We start from the raw sequence: 20,157 nt of genomic DNA, 5'->3' as shown, positions 1-20,157 counted from the left end.
GAAACAGATCTGAAGTTTGCTTCCAGTTGGCAGGAACATTTTTGACTCACCCGCCAGCTAAGAGCGGACTTGGTGTTTGCTCCTGCTTGGCGGAGATTTGAAAATGCTCCTGCAAAGCAAGAGCAAACACAGTGTTCCCAGCCTGCTCCAGTGGGGGCAGGAAAACCACTATGCCCCGGGAGTGGGTTCCCCGGAACACAGTATCTGAGCCGGTCCCGGGGTATGGGCTCGCAGGGGCCATTTATGGCTTAGTAAGTGGCCCACACAGCTTCCCTCCCTTCAAGTAATCATCCCACGGGGTCTTTTCAGGCTCTGGGAGGGGGACCTCATGGTCCTATCCCCATTTTCTTAAATTTCAGCCCTGGGGCTGGCCTTCCCGGGGCTTCTAGAGGTTTGGAGAGGGATGCCACATACCCCCTCCCCATAGAAAGTAACATCAGGGGGTGGGTTTCTTGGAGACTTTAGAGGCACAGGGAGTTGGGCCACACTGCCACCACCCCTTTCTGAAATCAGTCCCATGGAGTTTCGGGGAGCCTTGAAGACTTGGTTATTCAAGCAAGCTTTGAGATAGGTTACTGCCTCTCACTCCCTCCTCATTTCAGCGCCATGAAACCTCTGGGTGCCCGTGCGCTTAATAAATCCAGAATAACATAACATAACAAGGGTAGGCCCACCCCAGGCATAACATAATTGAATGCAGCCCAGACACAATTTTTTTTTTTCATCCTCCAAGAGTGTTGCAGGATTGCAACATTTTTTGCTGATTTTGTTTTCTTTTTGGGCCACCAGGGGTCCCTCTAGGTTCCCTCATGGGGTCCACGGGGTCAGGGTATCCCTACCCTATACCCTTAAACTATTTCTTTATTTTCTTTTCAGGACAGGCGATTATGTCCTCGTGTCCTGTACTGCCTGCCAGCAACGTATTTCTCATGATTCTGGCAGCCAATCAGCACTCGCTCTCACAGGAGTCTGACTCCCATGGGAGCAAGATGGCCCAAGGGAAATAAAGCCCCCTGAGTCAATAAGAATACTCGGTTTTAAAGTGATGCTCCTGTGAGAGTCTCTCCAGACACTCGCGGACCCAACTGCCAAAATATACAATAATTCTTTACCCTACATTTCTCAAAAACGACTCCACGGATTGACACCAAATCACAAAAACCACCGAAGACCAAGATCCAGCTTCCAGCCAAATTTGGTGTAATTCCGTTCAGAGTTTTCGCTGGGGTCCGTCTTACCCACTTCGGTGCTCATGACGAGCCCAGCTCGTCATGAGGCACAGTAGAGCTGGGCTCGTCATGACCGTCGCGGCCCGCCCACACGCGATTTATTCCCCGCCTGTGCGGGAGAATCAATCAGTGGGCGGGGTCGTGACGAGCTCAGCTCATCATGAGCACAGCTCCACTGTGCCTCATGGCGAGCTGGGCTCGTCACGAGCACAGCGCCACCGCTGCCGCCCCCCCCCCCCCCGCGCCACGGGGGAACTACCCTCGCGTGGACTCGCGTGGAAGGGGTTAAAGAAGTCTATGGCAAATGCATGGGGATTTCGTGTTTTGGAACCCCCTGTTTTTCTTGGCCTGCACTTAACAAATCACCCCAAACCTTTCTGGAAAGACCAAAAGGTGGATGAACTTTTATTTGGAAAGCTTTGTAGTGATTTGTTCAACTGGGCCAAAGTTATTAGCAAACCAAAAAATACTCTTGCTATGCAAAAGCAGGCCTACCGATAACCACCTAGTGGTGACCGCCACTAGGTGATTTACATACATACACATATACACACACACATACTTACTTTACTGAGACTTACCATGCATGGTAAAGGTATGCAGTGTAAAAGCACCAAAAAAAGCATGCGTGGTAAAGGCATTGTGTGGTTATAACTGCATTGTAAAAGATGTTTCCCATGTGGGTTAATAGTTTCAGTTGTCTGCTGTTAACAAACTAAGATTGTTTGAAGGACTTAGGCCAAAATGTTGTAGTATTGGTTTACCACCATCATGGGGAACGCAGTAGAGACAAACTGCTGGCAGGCACACCAACCACTCCTCTCTGGTATCCGAGAGCAAGGGGACCAGTAGGAATCCACTGGCAGGAAATAGAGGTGGGTAGAGGAAGACAGGAGAAACAGAAGAGAAACAGAAGTAAACGTACATTTTTAATGTGGGTGATATCACTTTCCAGGGCTTTGATATATCTATCTGGGAGCTCTAACATATCCATCTCAGGACTCTGATATATCTACCCAGGGCTCTGCTATATCTATCCAGGGCTCTGCTATATCTATCCAGGGCTCTGATATAGCTACATAAGGGCTTTGATATGCCTACATGAGGGCGTTGATGTAACTATATGAGTGCTCCAATATATCTACCCTGTGCTCTGATATATTGATCCAGGGCTCTGACATAGCTGAGGCCTCTTATACATCGTTCTCAGTGCTGATATCTACCATAGGGTTCCAACATATCTATCCATGGGCTCTGGTATATGTATCTATCTCAGAGCTTTGATATGTCTAACTTGGGCTCTGATATATATATATATATACATACAGGTCTCTAGTAGGTGCATCAGGGAACTCTAACATATCTATCAGAGGACTGTGATATATCTAAGGGCTCTATTATATCTGTAGGAGGGCTCTGATACATCAACCCCAGGATCTGATATAATCTATCTGAGAGCTCTGATATCTCTGCCTCAGAGAGAGCTATATATCCCTTTGGCTCTGTTCTATCTCTATGCTGGGCTCCAATATATCTAACCTTGGACTCAGACATATTTATCTACAAACTCTGATATATCTCTCAGAGGGCTCTGATATATGTAACTGAGGGTTTTGATATATACATCATTGGAATCTTATAAACCTACCCGACGGCTCTGACATATCTATATGACGTCTCTGATACATCTGAGGACTCTGATATATATCTATCCGAAGGCTCTTGTATTTGTGTCAAAGCATTCTGATATATCTATCAAAGGGCTCTGCGCTATCTATTCAAGGATTCTGATATATCTATCCAAGGGCTCTGTGATCTTTATACAAGGACTCTGATATATCTATCCAAGGGCTCTGTGATATCTATCCAAGGACTCAGATATATCTATCCAAGGGCTCTTCTATATCTATAAAAGGACTCTGATATATCTATCCAAGGGCTCTGTAATATCTATCCGAGGACTCAGATATATCTATCCAAGGGCTCTTCTATATCTATAAAAGGACTCTGATATATCTATCCAAGGGCTCTGCTATATCTACCCAAGGATTCTGATATATATATCCAAGGGCTCTGCGATATCTATCCAAGGACTCTGATATATCTATCCAAGGGCTCTATGATATCTATCAAAGGACTCTGATATATCTATCTGAGGGCTCTGCTATATCTATCAAAGGACTCTGATATATCTATCCAAGGGCTCTGTGATATCCATCCAAGGACTCTGATATATCTATCCAAGGCCTCTATGATATCTATCCAAGGGCTCTGATCTATCTATCCAAGGGCTCTGTGATATATATCCAAGGGCTCTGTGATATCTATTTGAGGACTCTGGTATATCTATCCATGGGTCTGTGATATCTATCCAAGGACTCTGTGATAGCTATCCAAGGACACTGCTATATCTATCCAAGGGTCCAAAAACTCTGATATATCTATCCAAGGGTCTGTGATATCTATCCGAGGACTCTGATATATCTATCCAAGGGTCCAATAACTCGGATATATTCATCAAAGGACTCCGATATATCTATCCAAGGGTCTGTGATATCTATCCAAGGGTCTATGATATATATCAAAGGACTCCGATATATCTATCCGCGGGCTCTGCAATATCTGTATAACGGCTCCGATACATCTATCCAAAATCTCTGAGATACCCATCAAAGGACTCTGAAATAGCTCCTTGAAGATTCTGATATATCTGTTGGGCGTCTCTGATATAAATATCAGAGTGCTTTATTATACATAAAGGATGCGATATAACTGTCTGAAGACTTTGAATTATCTATACGAGGGCTCTGATATATCTATCTGACAACTATGATATATCTATCTGTAGGTTCTGAAATAGCTACCTCAGGACTCGTATCTTTCAGAGAACTCGGATATATGTATCTGAAGGATATGATATATGTATCTGGGTGTACTAATATATTTACCAGAGGGCTCTGACATATCTGTATGACAGCTGTGACACATCTATCTGAGGACTCTGATATATCTATCCAAGGGCTCTGAAATACTTATCCGAGGACTCTGATATACCTATCCTAGAACTCTGATATGTCGACCTGAGGGCTCTGATATACCTATCCGAGGACTCTGATATATCTATCCAAAGGGCTCTGAAATACTTATCCGAGGACTCTGATATACCTATCCTAGAACACTGATATGTCGACCTGAGGGCTCTGATATATCTCTCTGAGGACTTTGATATATCTATCTTAGGATTCTGATATGTTGATCCAAGGGCTGTATCTGGGTGTACTAATATATTTACCAGAGGGCTCTGACATATCTGTATGACAGCTGTGATACATCTATCTGAGGACTCTGATATATCTATCCAAGGGCTCTGAAATAATTATCCGAGGACTCTGATATACCTATCCTAGGACTCTGATATGTCGACCAGAGGGCTCTGATATACCTATCCGAGGACTCGGATATATCTATCCGAGGGCTCTGAAATACCTATCCGAGGACTCTGATATACCTATCCTAGGACTCTGATATGTCGACCTGAGGGCTCTCATATAACTATCTGAGGGCTCTGATATATCTATCTGAGAGCTCTGATATACGTATCCGATGACTCTGATATATCGATCCGAGGGCTCTGATATATCGATCCAAGGGCTCTAATATATCTATCTGAAGGCTCTGATATACGTATCCGATGACTGATATATCGATCAGAGGGCTCTCATATATATCCATCCAAGGGCTCGGATATATCTATCTGAGGGCTCTGATATATCTACCTCAGGGCTCTGATATATTGTTAGACCCGGGCCTCGTAACATAGCTAGACCTGACCCCTGCACCTCACACCAGCCCCCAAACCCACGGCCTAGCCGATCCTTCCCACCAGAACTCGCACGCACCCAACCCGGACTTCCCCGTCCGTGGCCTTCTGCCTTCGGCCACACCGGGCCCGCGTGCCCACTTCATGCAACAAGATGGCTGCCCGGCCCCAGCGCGACCCTGGCCTAGAGGCGCCACTCCGGCTGGAGGACAGCACGCTCCCCTTGGGATGAGAGAGGGAGGAGCAGTTTCTATCACACCTCTGCGCTTCCCTGGGACGGTGGGTTTCGATCGACCTGCCAGCCTCCCCGAGGGCTGGCTCCACGCCTGCTGGGTGTCTGGGACTCCTCCCGACCCGGCCCTGAACGGATCAAAAGACAATGGCAGGAAACCCCCAACAAGTGACCCCCAGGTGACAAGACCCCTGCCTGCACAGGCTCCGGACATCAAAGAGGGGTCGCCCTATAACAAGGAGTGCTCTGGGACTGTCCGGCAGATTCGCCTTGGAACACCTGAGCCCTGCTGAGTGACTCGCGGCTCCCTGAAGATCGTAAGACCTCCGAACTTGTGCTTGAGCCCTGCTGAGTGACTCGCGGCTCCCTGAAGATCGTAAGACCTCCGAACGTGTGCTTGAGCCCTGCTGAGTGACTCGCGGCTCCCTGAAGATCGTAAGACCTCCGAACTTGTACTTGAGCCTTGCTGAGTGACTCGCGGCTCCTCGAAGATCGTAAGACCACCGAACTTTTAACCGAGCCCCGCTGAGTGACTCGCGGCTCCCACAGACTCTCTTGGTCCCGCCGGACCCCACGACGACAACCGTATCCCCCAGCTCGAGGATTGTGAGCTGTGCGAAGGGTACGCTCCTGCATTTGATCCACATCCCCCAAAGACTGTCCCGCTACCTCCTACTCCCCTCCAAGACTTTGAGAGCCCACGCTCTGCTTGTATATATTTGCTGTGCTGATCGTAAAGATCCTACTACTCCAATCTGATAAAGATTTGCTCGTAAGAACTCCTCATGTGGTGTCTCTCTGTCGTGTGGTGCCGAGTGTGCGATCCTAGATACGAGGTTCCTCCCCTGAGGAGTCTCCCGCCAGTGCCCGGCTACGATACCTCGAGGGTGGGTCTCAGGGCAGTCAGGGCCCCCTCCGGGCCCCTCTGAGGTTGCCTTCTAACATATATCTACCTCAGGGCTCTGATATATCTACCTCAGGGCTCTGATATATCTATCTCAGTGTTGGACCCGGCCTTGTGGCGTGGTCCCGAACCCTCCTACCAGACCAAACGGGGGCAACCCCAACCCTTCGGGGCCCCCCGAGCTTGTACCCTGCTACCCGCACCAGCCTTCGCGACGCGGCCCGCCCGGGCCTCGGTCCCTGCGAAGCCCCAACATCAAGGCGCCAAGACCCGACCCAAGGGGGTCGAGTGGCCACTCCACAGATCCCGGAGGAGGGGAGTTTCGATGGGGCTTCCCGCCGGCCCCCGACGCCTGGGTCCGATCGCCCCCCGGCCTCCCTGGGCGATGGCTCCACCCCCCGCTGGGTGTCTGGACTCTCGCATCCCGGCCCCTCCGGCCCCCCCGGCGCGAGGGTCCGGACATCAAAGGGCTCCAGCCATATATCTGGGGCAACCAACAACCAGGACAGTAGTTGTATCCTGGAGTCCAGAGCCCTGCTGATCGGATCGCGGCTGACCCTACGGAGAGAGACTCATTGCCTGGAACTAAGAACTCGAGCCCTGCTGACTGCATCGTGGCTCCCCCTTGCTGAGAAGAAGACCCTCACTGAACATCGGAGCCCTGTTGACCTCGTCGCGGCTCGACCTCGCTGAAGCAACCACCGGAGCCCTGCTGACCTCGTCGGGGCTCGACCTCACCGAATTGACCCCTCGAACCCTGCGGATGACGTCCCGGGCTGATACTAAGACTGTCCCGCTACCCCCGTTCCTAACCAAACCCTGAGACTCTTTTGGATCCCTTGATCCGCCTGTAAATATTGCCACGGAGACCTACCCTTAATTCTGATAAACGACTTGTGAGCATTGATACCCTGGTTGTGTCCCTTTGTGGTGGGAAGGGGATTACTTGGCTGTACGATCCTAGGCGAAGGACCTCACCCAGGAGGCTTCTCAGCGGCGCTCGGCTGCGTCCTTACGGAACGGTGCCTCTCGGGGTGGTCAGTCCGACACCATCTGACTCCCCGGAGGTCGCCCTTCTAACACTCAGGGCTCTGATATATCTACCTCAGGGCTCTGATATATCTACCTCAGGGCTCTGATATATCTACCTCAGGGCTCTGATATACCTATCTCAGGGCTCTGATATACCTATCTGAGGGCTCTGATATACCTATCTGAGGGCTCTGATATATCTATCTGAGGACTCTGATATATCTACCTCAGGGCTCTGATATATCTACCTCAGGGCTCTGATATACCTATCTGAGGGCTCTGATATATCTATCTGAGGACTCTGATATATCTAGCTCAGGGCTCTGATATATCTAGCTCAGGGCTCTGATATATCTACCTCAGGGCTCTAATATATCTACCTCAGGGCTCTGATATATCTACCTCAGGGCTCTGATATATCTACCTTAGGGTTCTGATATATTGATCCGCGGGCTCTGACATATCTATCTGAGGGCTCTGATACACATATCCGAAGACTCCGATTTATCGATCCGAAGGTTCTCATATATATCTATCCAAGGGCTCTGATATATCTACCTGAGGGCTCTCATATATCTATCTGAGGGCTCTGATATATCTACCTCAGGGCTCTGATATAGCTACCTCAGGGCTCTGATATATCTACCTCAGGGCTCTGATATATCTACCTCAGGGCTCGGATATCCGTATCTGAGGGCTCGGATATCCGTATCTGAGGGCTCGGATATAGCGATCCGATGACTCCGATATATCGATCCGATGACTCCGATATATCGATCCGATGACTCTGACATATCGATCCGATGACTCTGATATATCGATCCGATGACTCTGATATATCGATCCGATGACTCTGATATATAGATCCAAGGGCTCTAATATATCTATCTAAGGGCTCTGATATACGTATCCGACGACTCTGATATCGATCGGTGGGCTCTCATATATATCCATCCAAGGGCACTGATATATCTATCTGAGGGCTCTGATATATCTACTTCAGGGCTCTGATATACCTATCTGAGGGCTCTGATATACAAATCAAATGACTCTGATATATCGATCCAAGGGCTCTGATATATCTATCTGAGGGCTCTGATATATCTACCCCAGGGCTCTGATATATCTACCCCAGGGCTCTGATATATCTACCCCAGGGCTCTGATATATCTCCCTCAGGGCTCTGATATACGTATTGGATGATTCTGATATATCGATCCAAGGGCTCTGATATATCTAGCTGAGGGCTCTGATATATCTACCTGAGGGCTCTGATATATCTACCTGAGGGCTCTGATATATCTAGCTGACGGCTCTAACATATCTGTCAGGGGGGCTCTGAGTTATCTCCAGTGTTTCCACTGCCTCAGACCTGTTGGGATTTCGGGCAGAAGCGTTCTCAAGAGGGTGTCTATATAGGGGTGCAAGTAAGAGAACGGTGAGATTTTGGAAACTAGCGGTGTAGGGGCCATGATTGCAGCACCTCCAGTAAACTCCCCTCCCTGGGTCCCGAATTCTGTATTTTTGCCTGCTCCTGTTTTCGTCTTGATGCACACTGAAAGACCATCCCACAATTTATTTTAATCATTGTTATTTTTTCTTTTTCTCTTCTATCCTTCTGTTTTCTCCACTCGCCCTTACTTTCATCTCCCCCTTTGCTTCTCGTCCTTGGGTGCTTCGACCCCCAACCAAACCTACTCCCCTCCTCTTCGCCCTCCCTCCTCCACTAATGACCCATGCTGCCCTCTTCTCTCCTTCTCACGCCATCTTTTCCTAGCTGCCCGAGCTGCCGGCACCGCCCACACCATCACTGCTGCTAACGCATTCATAAACTCCAGCTTCACCTACGGTACGTGTGCCTCTGGGGGTCCTCCTGACCCCGCCTGACCTCCATTGTGCTCCAGGATCTGGCAGCAAAGAAACCTCTCTTCAGTGTGTCCTTTTCCTAGACAGGTCTCCTCAACGGAAGCGACATGACGTGGTGCTTCCGGAAACTCCAAAACAAGTCTGCCAGACTCTCAGGGAACCGCCCCAGCGGCCTGCTGGCCTATAGGATCATCAGGGCATTGCTCGACATTCTGATAGGCCGCTAGGGCTGGCAGGAGAGACAGCCATTGGCCAGGAAAGACTACACCATTGTACTGTTAGCCTATCAGATGTGCCGACTGCCTACTTCAGATCTCCTGAGTTTCTGATAGGCCAGCTGCCTTACCTACTGGTCAATCCAACGCCCGGCCCTGAGAAACAATGAAGTTGGAATAAAGTCTTACTCGGACCCTGGTAGTCGTTTACTCTCCGATTTTCACATCCTACAACACACTGTATGAATAAGGCAGACACTATCACTTTCTTATACAAGTGAATTTCTAGAAATAGTGTTGAGAAGAAAAATACAAAATAAGCATATTTCTTTTAAGGGGCTGTTTTAGGGAAAATTATAAAAATCTTTTAACGATGAGGCTTTGAGCCACCCTACTAGGTTGTAATTTTAGTCAAAATTCAATATTGATTGGCGGAAACAGATATGTATAAATGTTTACAGGTTAAGAGTTGGCATTCCTTTCCTAAAAATAAAAAATATAAAAAAGTGGCCACTCCTATTGACTGAAGCCACGCTGCTTCCTAAAAATTCACAGGTGTCGGCGCTCTAGGTCACTGTAAATTAAACAAAATGCATTGCGCTACACGAAGCATCAGCCTCGTAGAATTGCACGCGAGATGTTCTGGGACTGGTGACATCAGCAGGGATAGGTGAAGTAATTTACAGTGTCTTTCACATCAAAGGTAGTACAGAGCGGCAGAGGAAAGGCACATTGAAGCGTGGGAACAATCAGGGATGGTCTTGATAATTAATTCCTTGAAGGAGTTTCTGCCAGCGTTGTTGACTCGAATGCATTTATTTGTTAAAGCGGCATTCGTACCCTCCATCAGTAGAAGAATCAGAATGTTAGAGCACGAGGGAGGCGAGGAGGCCACAGTGAGCCGGACATGACCTCTCGCGACAACAGAAACATCCGACCAACTAAAATCAAATGGTGTCTGGCAGGAATTCCCAGTGCACCCTGGGAAGCATGCCTCACCCTTCCAGGCTTTGCCCAGAGGACATGTATGAGGGCAGGAACTAGCAAGCGAGCCTTATTGTTGTATATAAATACCTTGACAGATCCATAGCAATTTATTTAGAAAGTCGAATATTGAATCCGTAAAATGCCACAAATGAAGATAATCAGCTGTAGGGATCAAAAGGTATGAAGAACATAAACACCTCTGAAGACAGCACTAAAAGAGCTCAATGAAATCCTGTAGGAAATGCACAAAATGTGAAAAAGGATGGATTCTGCTTCCAGCAGCTGGCTGGGACGTAGGCCACCCTTCTGGCTGGTCCATGCGTGAATGCAGCTGGGTCGCCGCATGTAAGTGGGTGGTTGCTTCTACTAAAAATGGTGCTAACACCAAAGTTAGAAAGCTTTCTGGAAGAAGAAAATCTTTATCCGCTCTGGTGTCCATGAGGTCAGATGAGCTGAATGACTCCCTTTGCTTAGCCTCAAACGTCCCACCTGATCGTCTCAGCTGTAAAGATATCCAAGGCGCATCCGAAGCGGCAAATGTCTTGCCTTCTTGTGGGAGGTTTGGCTGCTTGTTCCAGATCTCAAGGAGAATTTTTTTTAACACATTCCAAAAAATGTCTGCAAGTTGTTGAAGGAAAGTCCTAAGATCTTTAGGACTGACTCCTTAGCCCCCATTCCACTTTTTCAAATTGCCTAGGGGTCTACAAAATTCATAGATGACCAGTTGCAACAGGTCACCTGTAATTCTTCCTGGCAATGGCTTCCGATGTCTCATGTCCTTCTATAGACAAAGACACAGAAGGGAAGTTAAAGGAGGTGAGTGGGCTTCAGTGACCAGTCCTTGGCCCCATATAACCCCCACAGGACAGCAGACAAGCATCAGGAGTGCAGTGCTGACGTCAGGCAGAGCAGTGGTCTGAACTTCAAGCTGCAACCACTGCTGAGGTCAAAATACCAGATGTCCATGTATGAAAAAATGGAAGGAGCAAGGGTAAAAAATGTACATTCATGTCTATTGTGGGACGATTAGGAAAAGGACACAACATTTCAACTACCTTAGTTTGAGTTAGCAAAAAAAAAAATACTCAGGTAGGAGCCCAGAGAAAACAAATGTGTGCTATAAGTTTGAAACCTCAAAGAGAATCAAATTGTGATAATTTTTAGAGAGAAGGGGTACAAATAACTCAGAACACAGCCTTAAATTTGAATACACAAATGAATAAAGTGTGGGATTCCCACGAGCTGTGTCAGGGGTGTCTGTCCGGCTCTACTGTCCGTAACTGGACAAAAAGGAATGCAGAGCATTTATGGACAGTCTGGCATTTCTGAGACACCAGAGGACTGCACCAGAGGAGTCACATGTCAGGGTGACCCAGGTGACATGCAATGCAAGCACGCGCCTGAGTTTGCCCATCCTGGGGTTCATAGGTACTGCATCAGCAGAGACTGCCCCCCTCACCTTAAGCTGCTGTGCCCCTGTAGTAGTGCTGTGCCCGCCATGCCTGCTTCCATCTCTCCCTGCTGCCTTCCCACCCCTCCTGTGTCACCGTGTCCACCTCGGAGGCATGGCCGCCCTCGCCCCTTACATGTCTGCATGTGTTTTGTGCGTTCTCTCGTTCTGTCTGTTGTTCATGTCTTGTGTTTGTGCTCCCTCTTTCGTTGTAGGAAAGCAGCAGGAAGGGGCAGTGGAGAATAATCAGATCAAAGGTAAAGTGCCAAGAAACCAGCGATGGGCGGGGCGGGCTCCGGCTGCATTTCAAGCTGTGTCTGGGCTTCCGTATGCAGGCCACCGGTTCACCAGCTTGAGTGCCACAGCCAGGCCAGCACACGACAGGAAGTCACTTGTGCAAATAAATCTTGTTTGATCTACTTCCTGTCGGGTGTCGCCATATTCAATCATTTGCAAACAGGAAATGGGAGAAAGATTCAAAATGGCCGCACCTTGCATGTTGAAAAGGTTGAATCCCGGGCCTACCGGATCTTATTAATTGTTAATCAAATCATACAATATGTTGGTCTTTTTGCTGTCTGAAGGTTTTGAGAAAGATTTTTGTTAGCTTTCCTTGGGTTCTTTTTAGTACAGTATTGTAATAAGGCAGGTGGGTCATGCAGTCATTCAGCCAATCCCCTTGCTCATCCATTATAGCTGCAGATGACATCACGGTCCGGAACCAGCCTTGCAGAGTCCACAGGCAGTCTGCAGACACACACTGCGTCCACCAGGTGGTGCCCTGGTAACACACAGAATCCACAGGTTTACTGCCAGTAGCCTTGGACATTCATGCCTAGCCCCTGCCTGGCATGAAAGGCAACAGAAGAAAAACGTTCGAAAAGAAAGGCATCTCAGAAAGGCTGGCTGAAGAGACCAGTATGTCAGAGAGCAGCACCCCACCAACCTCTGGGAGAAGAACTCAGCTTTGAAACTATTCCCTTTGACCCGTAGCTCCTGGTCTCAAAGCAATGGCTCCCAGACCACTAGATTTGCATGGCGTTTACTCTCCCTTTCCAGGGGTGACAGAGAATTCATTGCAGGTGAAGACACCAATAAATATGATTTGAGGATGCTGCACAAAATCAAAAGTGACCAACAGGGAACAAGAATGCACAGAGGGAGATGTTTCACCCAAGACTTGAAACCCTTACTACCTCCCCCCACACTGATCTTTGATGATCCACACACACTCTGCCCCCGCACTATCCCCATAAACACCCCCTCCACATTTCACCATATTAATCCGCACATCACTCAGCTTCTCTCCCTGATTACACTCACTGAACCCTCAACTCCACCACTCGCACCTTCTCAGCCGTCTGCACTGATGCCGTAGCTGAAACCACTACCACTCCTATCATTTCAACTTTATTTCGGCCACTTGGGCCATAAAAGAATAAAACAGATAAACATACAATAAATAACATATTATGCACCACATATTAAAAATGCTCATTTAAAGTTAGCAGCATAGCGACGTTCAGATCAGACCATCCTCAATTTTTGGACTTTACATAACGATTGCGGCTGATCCACATCGCTGTTAAAAATTTCGCTACAGCAAATACTATTGGTGCTGATAAATCAGTTTTTAAAATTCTATAAGCTGAAATGTAATGCTTAAAACCCAGGTTTTTTAAAAGTGGAAGAAGCCAGTATCTCCGTGGTCTGTGGTAGGCTCGGCAGAAGAAAATTATATGCAGGTCAGACTCTGATGGGTGGCCGCATGCTGGGCATTGAGTTGTTGAGTTAGATGACCAGCTAACAGTATGGGCTCCAAGAGGCAAAGTACCATAGCGCCATTGTAAGTAAAGCTTCCTGGTTAATGTTGGTTCAATATCATCTAGGACTGGTTCCCGGGTGTATGTATCTTTAAATCCCAGGAACTGTTCAGTAAGGGACCCAGCCCTAGCCTTCATAACTAGAGCACGTAAATTGTGCTCATAGTAAGCTAAGGAGATGGTTTTGCGGGAAGACATTGGGCATGTGTTAACTGGGTCAGACCACAAATCGGGTCTTCCTATTGATTCACAGGAATGTTTAATATAAGCGAGCCACTCCTATCACTCCTCTACCATCAACTCCACCACTCGCACCTTCTCAGCAGTCTGCACTGTTGCCAAAGCTGACACCACTACCACTCCAATGAAACATCAACCCTCAACTCCACCACTCACACCTTCTCAGCCGTCTGCACTGATGTCAAAGCTGACACCACTGCAATCCAATCAAACCTCAACTCCACCACTCGCACCTTCTCAGCAGTCTGCACTGTTGCCAAAGCTGACACCACTACCACTCCAATGAAACATCAACCCTCAACTCCACCACTCGCACCTTCTCAGCCGTCTGCACTGATGCCGTAGCTGACACCACTACCACTCCAATGAAACATCCACCCTCAACTCCACCACTCGCACCTTCTCACCCGCCTGCACTGATGCCGTAGCTGACACCACTACCACTCCAATGAAACATCAACCCTCAACTCCACCACGTGCACCTTCTCAGCCGCCTGCACTGATGCCGTAGCTGACACCACTACCACTCCTATCACTCCTCTACCATCAACTCCACCACTCGCACCTTCTCAGCAGTCTGCACTGTTGCCAAAGCTGACACCACTACCACTCCAATGAAACATCAACCCTCAACTCCACCACTCGCACCTTCTCAGCCGTCTGCACTGATGCCGTAGCTGACACCATTATCACTCCAATGAAACATCCACCCTCAACTCCACCACTCGCACCTTCTCAGCCGCCTGCACTGATGCTGTAGCTGGCACCACTACCACTCCAATGAAACATCCACCCTCAACTCCACCACTCGCACCTTCTCAGCTGCCTGCACTGATGCCGTAGCTGACACCACTACCACTCCAATGAAACATCAACCCTCAACTCCACCACGTGCACCTTCTCAGCCGCCTGCACTGATGCCGTAGCTGACACCACTACCACTCCAATGAAACATCAACCCTCAACTTCACCACTCACACCTTCTCAGCCATCTGCACTGATGCCGTAGCTGACACCACTACCACTCCAATGAAACATCAACCCTCAGCTCCACCACTCGCACCTTCTCAGCCAGCTGCACTGATGCCGTAGCTGACACCACTACCACTCCTATCACTCCTCTACCATCAACTCCACCACTCGCACCTTCTCAGCAGTCTGCACTGTTGCCAAAGCTGACACCACTACCACTCCAATGAAACATCAACCCTCAACTCCACCAATCGAACCTTCTCAGCCGTCTGCACTGATGCCGTAGCTGACACCACTACCACTCCAATGAAACATCCACCCTCAACTCCACCACTCGCACCTTCTCAGCCGCCTGCACTGATGCTGTAGCTGGCACCACTACCACTCCAATGAAACATCCACCCTCAACTCCACCACTCGCACCTTCTCAGCTGCCTGCACTGATGCCGTAGCTGACACCACTACCACTCCAATGAAAGATCAACCCTCAACTCCACCACTCACACCTTCTCAGCCGCCTGCACTGATGCCGTACCTGACACCACTACCACTCCAATGAAACATCCACCCTCAACTCCACCACTCGCTCCTTCTCAGCTGCCTGCACTGATGCCGTAGCTGACACCACTACCACTCCAATGAAACATCAACCCTCAACTCCACCACGTGCACCTTCTCAGCCGCCTGCACTGATGTCGTAGCTGGCACCACTACCACTCCAATGAAACATCAACCCTCAACTCCACCACGTGCACCTTCTCAGCCGCCTGCACTGATGCCGTAGCTGACACCACTACCACTCCAATGAAACATCAAACCTCAACTCCACCACTCGCACCTTCTCAGCCAGCTGCACTGATGCCGTAGCTGACACCACTACCACTCCAATGAAAGATCAACCCTCAACTCCACCACTCACACCTTCTCAGCCGCCTGCACTGATGTCGTACCTGACACCACTACCACTCCAATGAAACATCAACCCTCAACTCCACCACTCGCACCTTCTCAGCCGTCTGCACTGATGGTGTAGCTGACACCACTCCAATGAAACATCCACCCTCAACTCCACCACTCGCACCTTCTCAGCCGTCTGCACTGATGCCGTAGCTGACACCACTGCAATGAAACATCAACCCTCAACATCACCACTCACACCTTCTCTGCCGTCTGCACTGATGCCGTAGCTGACACCCCTACCACTCCTATCACTCCTCTACCATCAACTCCACCACTCGCACCTTCTCAGCCGTCTGCACTGATGGTGTAGCTGACACCACTCCAATGAAACATCCACCCTCAACTCCACCACTCACACCTTCTCAGCCGCCTGCACTGATGCCGTAGCTGACCCCACTTGCGCTCCAGTCAAAATTCAACGCCACCACTTAGAACAGGTCAAAGCTAGTAACAGCCCCCCTCGACCTATTTCCATTACATTTTAAGATCCAACCTCAAACTAGGAAGAATCCTCAAAGTTCTTTGAAACGAAAGTGAAATCGATTGAATGATCGCTGGTTATCAATTCTAATTTCCGATGTACTGCCAATGCTCCGTTGGCCTCCCATTGGAGACGCGGCTGTCTACACGACGGACTGCACCACTCACACGGCGCCCCACACCACCATACCTGGCAGGCGACCTCAAGATGTCTGGAGAGAGTGGACCATCACGAAGTACTGATGTTTGCTTCAGGAACCCCAACACTTAAAAAGGAGTGACTCCGTCTCAATCATTCTCAACGAGGGCGACCAATGTATAGAATTCCATACCTCCGGCCTGTGCACCAGCACCTCCCTGGCAATCCATAGAGCTGAACTCCAAGCTCCTCTGTTCTCAAGACCTTGCGAGTAATTCCTCCTGTCCCTCCAAACAAACTCAAAGCGCTTCTGTTCTCAAGACCTTGCGAGTAAATTCCTCCTGTCCCTCCAAACAAACTCAAAGCGCTTCTGTTCTCAAGACCTTGCGAGTAATTCCTCCTGTCCCTCCAAACGGCGCTGGATGGAGGTTCTGTACTGTCTCTTGTCGCGAGCCTGAGCCCTCTCCCTTCATATTGAAGAACACTTCTGGGAGCCTCGCACCTGTGTGCATCTTCTTTGCAATATTTCTAACTGCTTTTTTAATGGTTCTTGAGTATTGGCCTAGTTCTTGTCAAGCACTGTAACGCCTTTGGGTAATGCATGTTGGCGCTATATAAAAGCGCATTAACAAATAAACTCCTCTCTGAGGAGGAGAACGCTAAATTTCCCTCAATTCATCAGAAGCACATAATAAGCTGGGCAGGGGCGGGGGTGGGGGGGGATTCGCCGCTGCAGTCCAGAGTGGAAGGAAGGGGCCATTTTGCCTCTTAATCCTCACGCTGCTGCTCTGAAGGAGGCCTTTGAGAAGGATAACGCGCGGGTATCTAGTCTTGTTCAATGTTCTTTATTTATAGCGTCGTAAAGTCGCCCTTTTGTGCCGAATGAAGGAACAATCCAATAGCTCTTAGGGTTTGAGGTCCCAACAAAAGCCCAGCGCCGCGAGGGCTCCTTTCAAACAATCAAGCGCTTCGCTCCCCTCTGGGCGCCTCAGAGCAGCGGCGCACGCTCCTCGCAGGCCGTATGCTGTGGCAGGATGACGAGCAGGCATGCAGCAGCCTCGAGTCCGAGGCGGAGGGTACTCAAGGCGCTATGCTACGCATCGATGGAGCTTAGACTCCATTTAGAGGGAAAAGTCGTTGATCTGGGGGGTCTCTGCAGCCCCGGAAGAGCCGGTAAGGGAGGGCGGAGATCCGGCAGCCTCCACTTTGAGGGAACAGTTGCTAATCTGGAAGGTTTATGCAGGCCTGGAAGAGCCGGTTAGGGAGGGCCAAGACCGGACAGCCTCCACTTTGAGGGAAGAGTTATTGATCCGAAGGGCATATGCAGCCCCGGAAGAGCCGGTTGAGGGAGCTCGAAGACCCGGCAGCCTCCACTTTCAGGGAACATTTGCTGACCCGAAGGGGCTATGCAGCCCCGGAAGAGCCGCTTGAAGGAGCTCGAAGACCCGGCAGCCTCCACTTTGAGGGAACAGTTACTGATCTGGAGGGTCTATGCAGACCCGGAAGGGCGTGTTGAGGAGCTCAAAGACCAGACAGCCTCCACTTTGAAGGAACAGTTTCTGATCTGAAGAGTCTATGCAGCCCTAGAAGAGCCGGTTGAGGGAGCTCGAAGACCCGGCAGCCTCCCCTTTCAGGGAACATTTGCTGATCTGGAGGGTCTCTGCAGCCCTGGAAGGGCTGGTTGAGGAAGCTCGAAGACCGGACAGCCTCCACTTTGAGGGACCAGTTGCTGATCTGGGGGATCTATGCAGCCCTAAAGAGCAGGTTGAGGGAGCTCGAAGACCGGCCAGTCTCCGCTTTGAGGAAACAGTTACTGATCCGAAGGGTCTATGCAGCTCTGGGAGAGCCGGTGATGGAGGTCGAAGACCCGGCAGCCTCCCTTTTGAGGGAACAGTTGCTGATCTGGAGGGTCTATGCAGCCCCGGAAGAGCCGGTTGAGGGAGGTTGAAGACCGGACAGCCTCCACTTTGAGGGAACAGTTGCCGATCTGGAGGGTCTCTGGAGCCCTGGGAGACCCGATGATGGAGGTCAAAGACCGGACAGCCTCCACTTTGAGGGAACAGTTTCTGATCTGGGGGATCTCTGCAGCCCCGGAAGAGCCGGTTGAGGGAGCTCGAAGACCGGGCAGCCTCCACTTTGAGGGAACAGTTACTGATCCGAAGGGCCTATGCAGCCGCGGAAGAGCCAGTTGAGGGACCTCGAAGACCCGGCGGCCTCCACTTTGAGGGAACACTTACTGATCTGGAGGGTATATGCAGCCCCGGAAGGGCAGGTTGAGGGAGCTCGAAGACCAGACAGCCTCCACTTTGAGGGAACAGTTGCTGATCTGGAGGGTCCCTGCAGCCCTGGAAGGGCTGGTTGAGGAAACTCGAAGACCGGACAGCCTCCACTTTGAGGGACCAGTTGCTGATCTGGGGGATCTATGCAGCCCTAAAGAGCAGGTTGAGGGAGCTCGAAACACCGGACAGTCTCCGCTTTGAGGGAACAGTTGCTAATCTGGAGGGTCTATGCAGACCCGGAAGAGCCGGATGAGGGAGGTTGAAGACCGGACAGCCTAAAATTTGGGGGAACAGTTGCTGATCTGGAGGGTCTCTGGAGCCCTGGGAGACCCGATGATGGAGGTCGAAGACCGGACAGCCTCCACTTTGAGGGAACCGTTTCTGATCTGGGGGATCTCTGCAGCCCTGAAGAGCAGGTTGAGGGAGATCGAAGACCGGGCACTCTCCGCTTTGAGGAAACAGTTACTGATCCAAAGGGTCTATGCAGCTCTGGAAGAGCTGGATAGGGAGGCCAAAGACTTGGTACCCTCCACTTTGAGGGAACAGTTACTGATCTGGGGAGTCTATGCAGCTCTGTAAATGCCGGATAGGGAGGCCACAGACCGGGCAGCCTCCACTTTGAGGGAAAAGGTGCTGATCTGGAGGGTCTCTGCAGCCCCAGAAGAGCCGGTTGAGGGAGCTCGAAGACCGGGCAGCCTCCACTTTGAGGGAACAGTTACTGATCCGAAGGGCCTATGCAGCCCCGGAAGAGCCACTTGAGGGACCTCGAAGACCCGGCGACCTCCACTTTGAGGGAACACTTACTGATCTGGAGGGTCTATGCAGCCCCGGAAGGGCAGGTTGAGGGAGCTCGAAGACCAGACAGCTTCCACTTTGAGGGAACAGTTGCTGATCTGGAGGGTCTATGCAGCTCTGGAAGAGCCGGATAGGGAGGCCAACGACCGAGCAGCCTCCACTTTGAGAGAACAGTTGCTGATCTGGAGGGTCTCTGCAGCCCTGGAAGAGCCGGTTGAGGGAGTTCGAAGACCGGGCAGCCTCCACTTTCAGGGAACAGTTGCTGATCTGGGGGGTCTCTGCAGCCGCGGAAGAGCCAGTTGAGGGAGCTCGAAGACCCAGCAGCCTCCACTTTGAGGAACGAGTTGCTGATCTGGAGGGTCTCTGCAGCCCTGGAAGAGCCAGTTGAGGGAGCTCAAAGACCAGACAGCCTTCACTTTGAGGGAACAGTTACTGATCCGAAGGGCCAATGCAGCCCTGGACGAGCCGGTTGAGGGAGCTCGAAGACTCGGCGGCCTCCACTTTGAGGGAACAGTTGCTGATCTGGAGGGTCTATGCAGCTCTGGAAGAGCCGGATAGGAAGGCCAACGACCGGGCAGCCTCCACTTTGAGAGAACAGTTGCTGATCTGGAGGGTCTCTGCAGCCCTGGAAGAGCCGTTTGAGGGAGTTCGAAGACCGGGCAGCCTCCACTTTGAGGGAACAATTGCTGATCTGGGGGGTCTCTGCAGCCGGGGAAGAGCCGGTTGAGGGAGCT

The 20,157-nt window shown here is 50.2% G+C and overlaps 1 protein-coding gene across 7 annotated transcripts in view; it reads left to right on the top strand.

The window, feature by feature from the left end:
* ATP2B3 (ATPase plasma membrane Ca2+ transporting 3) overlaps positions 1-20,157 on the top strand; it is a 988,364-nt gene that overhangs the window by 749,109 nt on the left and 219,098 nt on the right. For 2 of the 7 annotated variants that reach the window (XM_085629810.1, XM_085629814.1), the window contains exons 8-9: positions 8,995-9,066; positions 11,951-11,992. The exons of 2 other annotated variants lie outside the window; for them this stretch is intronic. In XM_085629810.1, the coding sequence (XP_085485936.1) occupies positions 8,995-9,066; positions 11,951-11,992 (114 nt within the window). The remainder of the gene's footprint in view (positions 1-8,994; positions 9,067-11,950; positions 11,993-20,157) is intronic. 3 more of the 7 variants (XM_085629812.1, XM_085629815.1, XM_085629811.1) reach the window with 2 other exon arrangements.

Source organism: Triturus cristatus, chromosome 10, assembly GCF_964204655.1.
Source record: "Triturus cristatus chromosome 10, aTriCri1.1, whole genome shotgun sequence".
NCBI lineage: Eukaryota > Metazoa > Chordata > Amphibia > Caudata > Salamandridae > Triturus > Triturus cristatus.
Note: the sequence above shows the minus strand (reverse complement) of the source record. Positions and strands in the feature narration are given on the sequence as shown.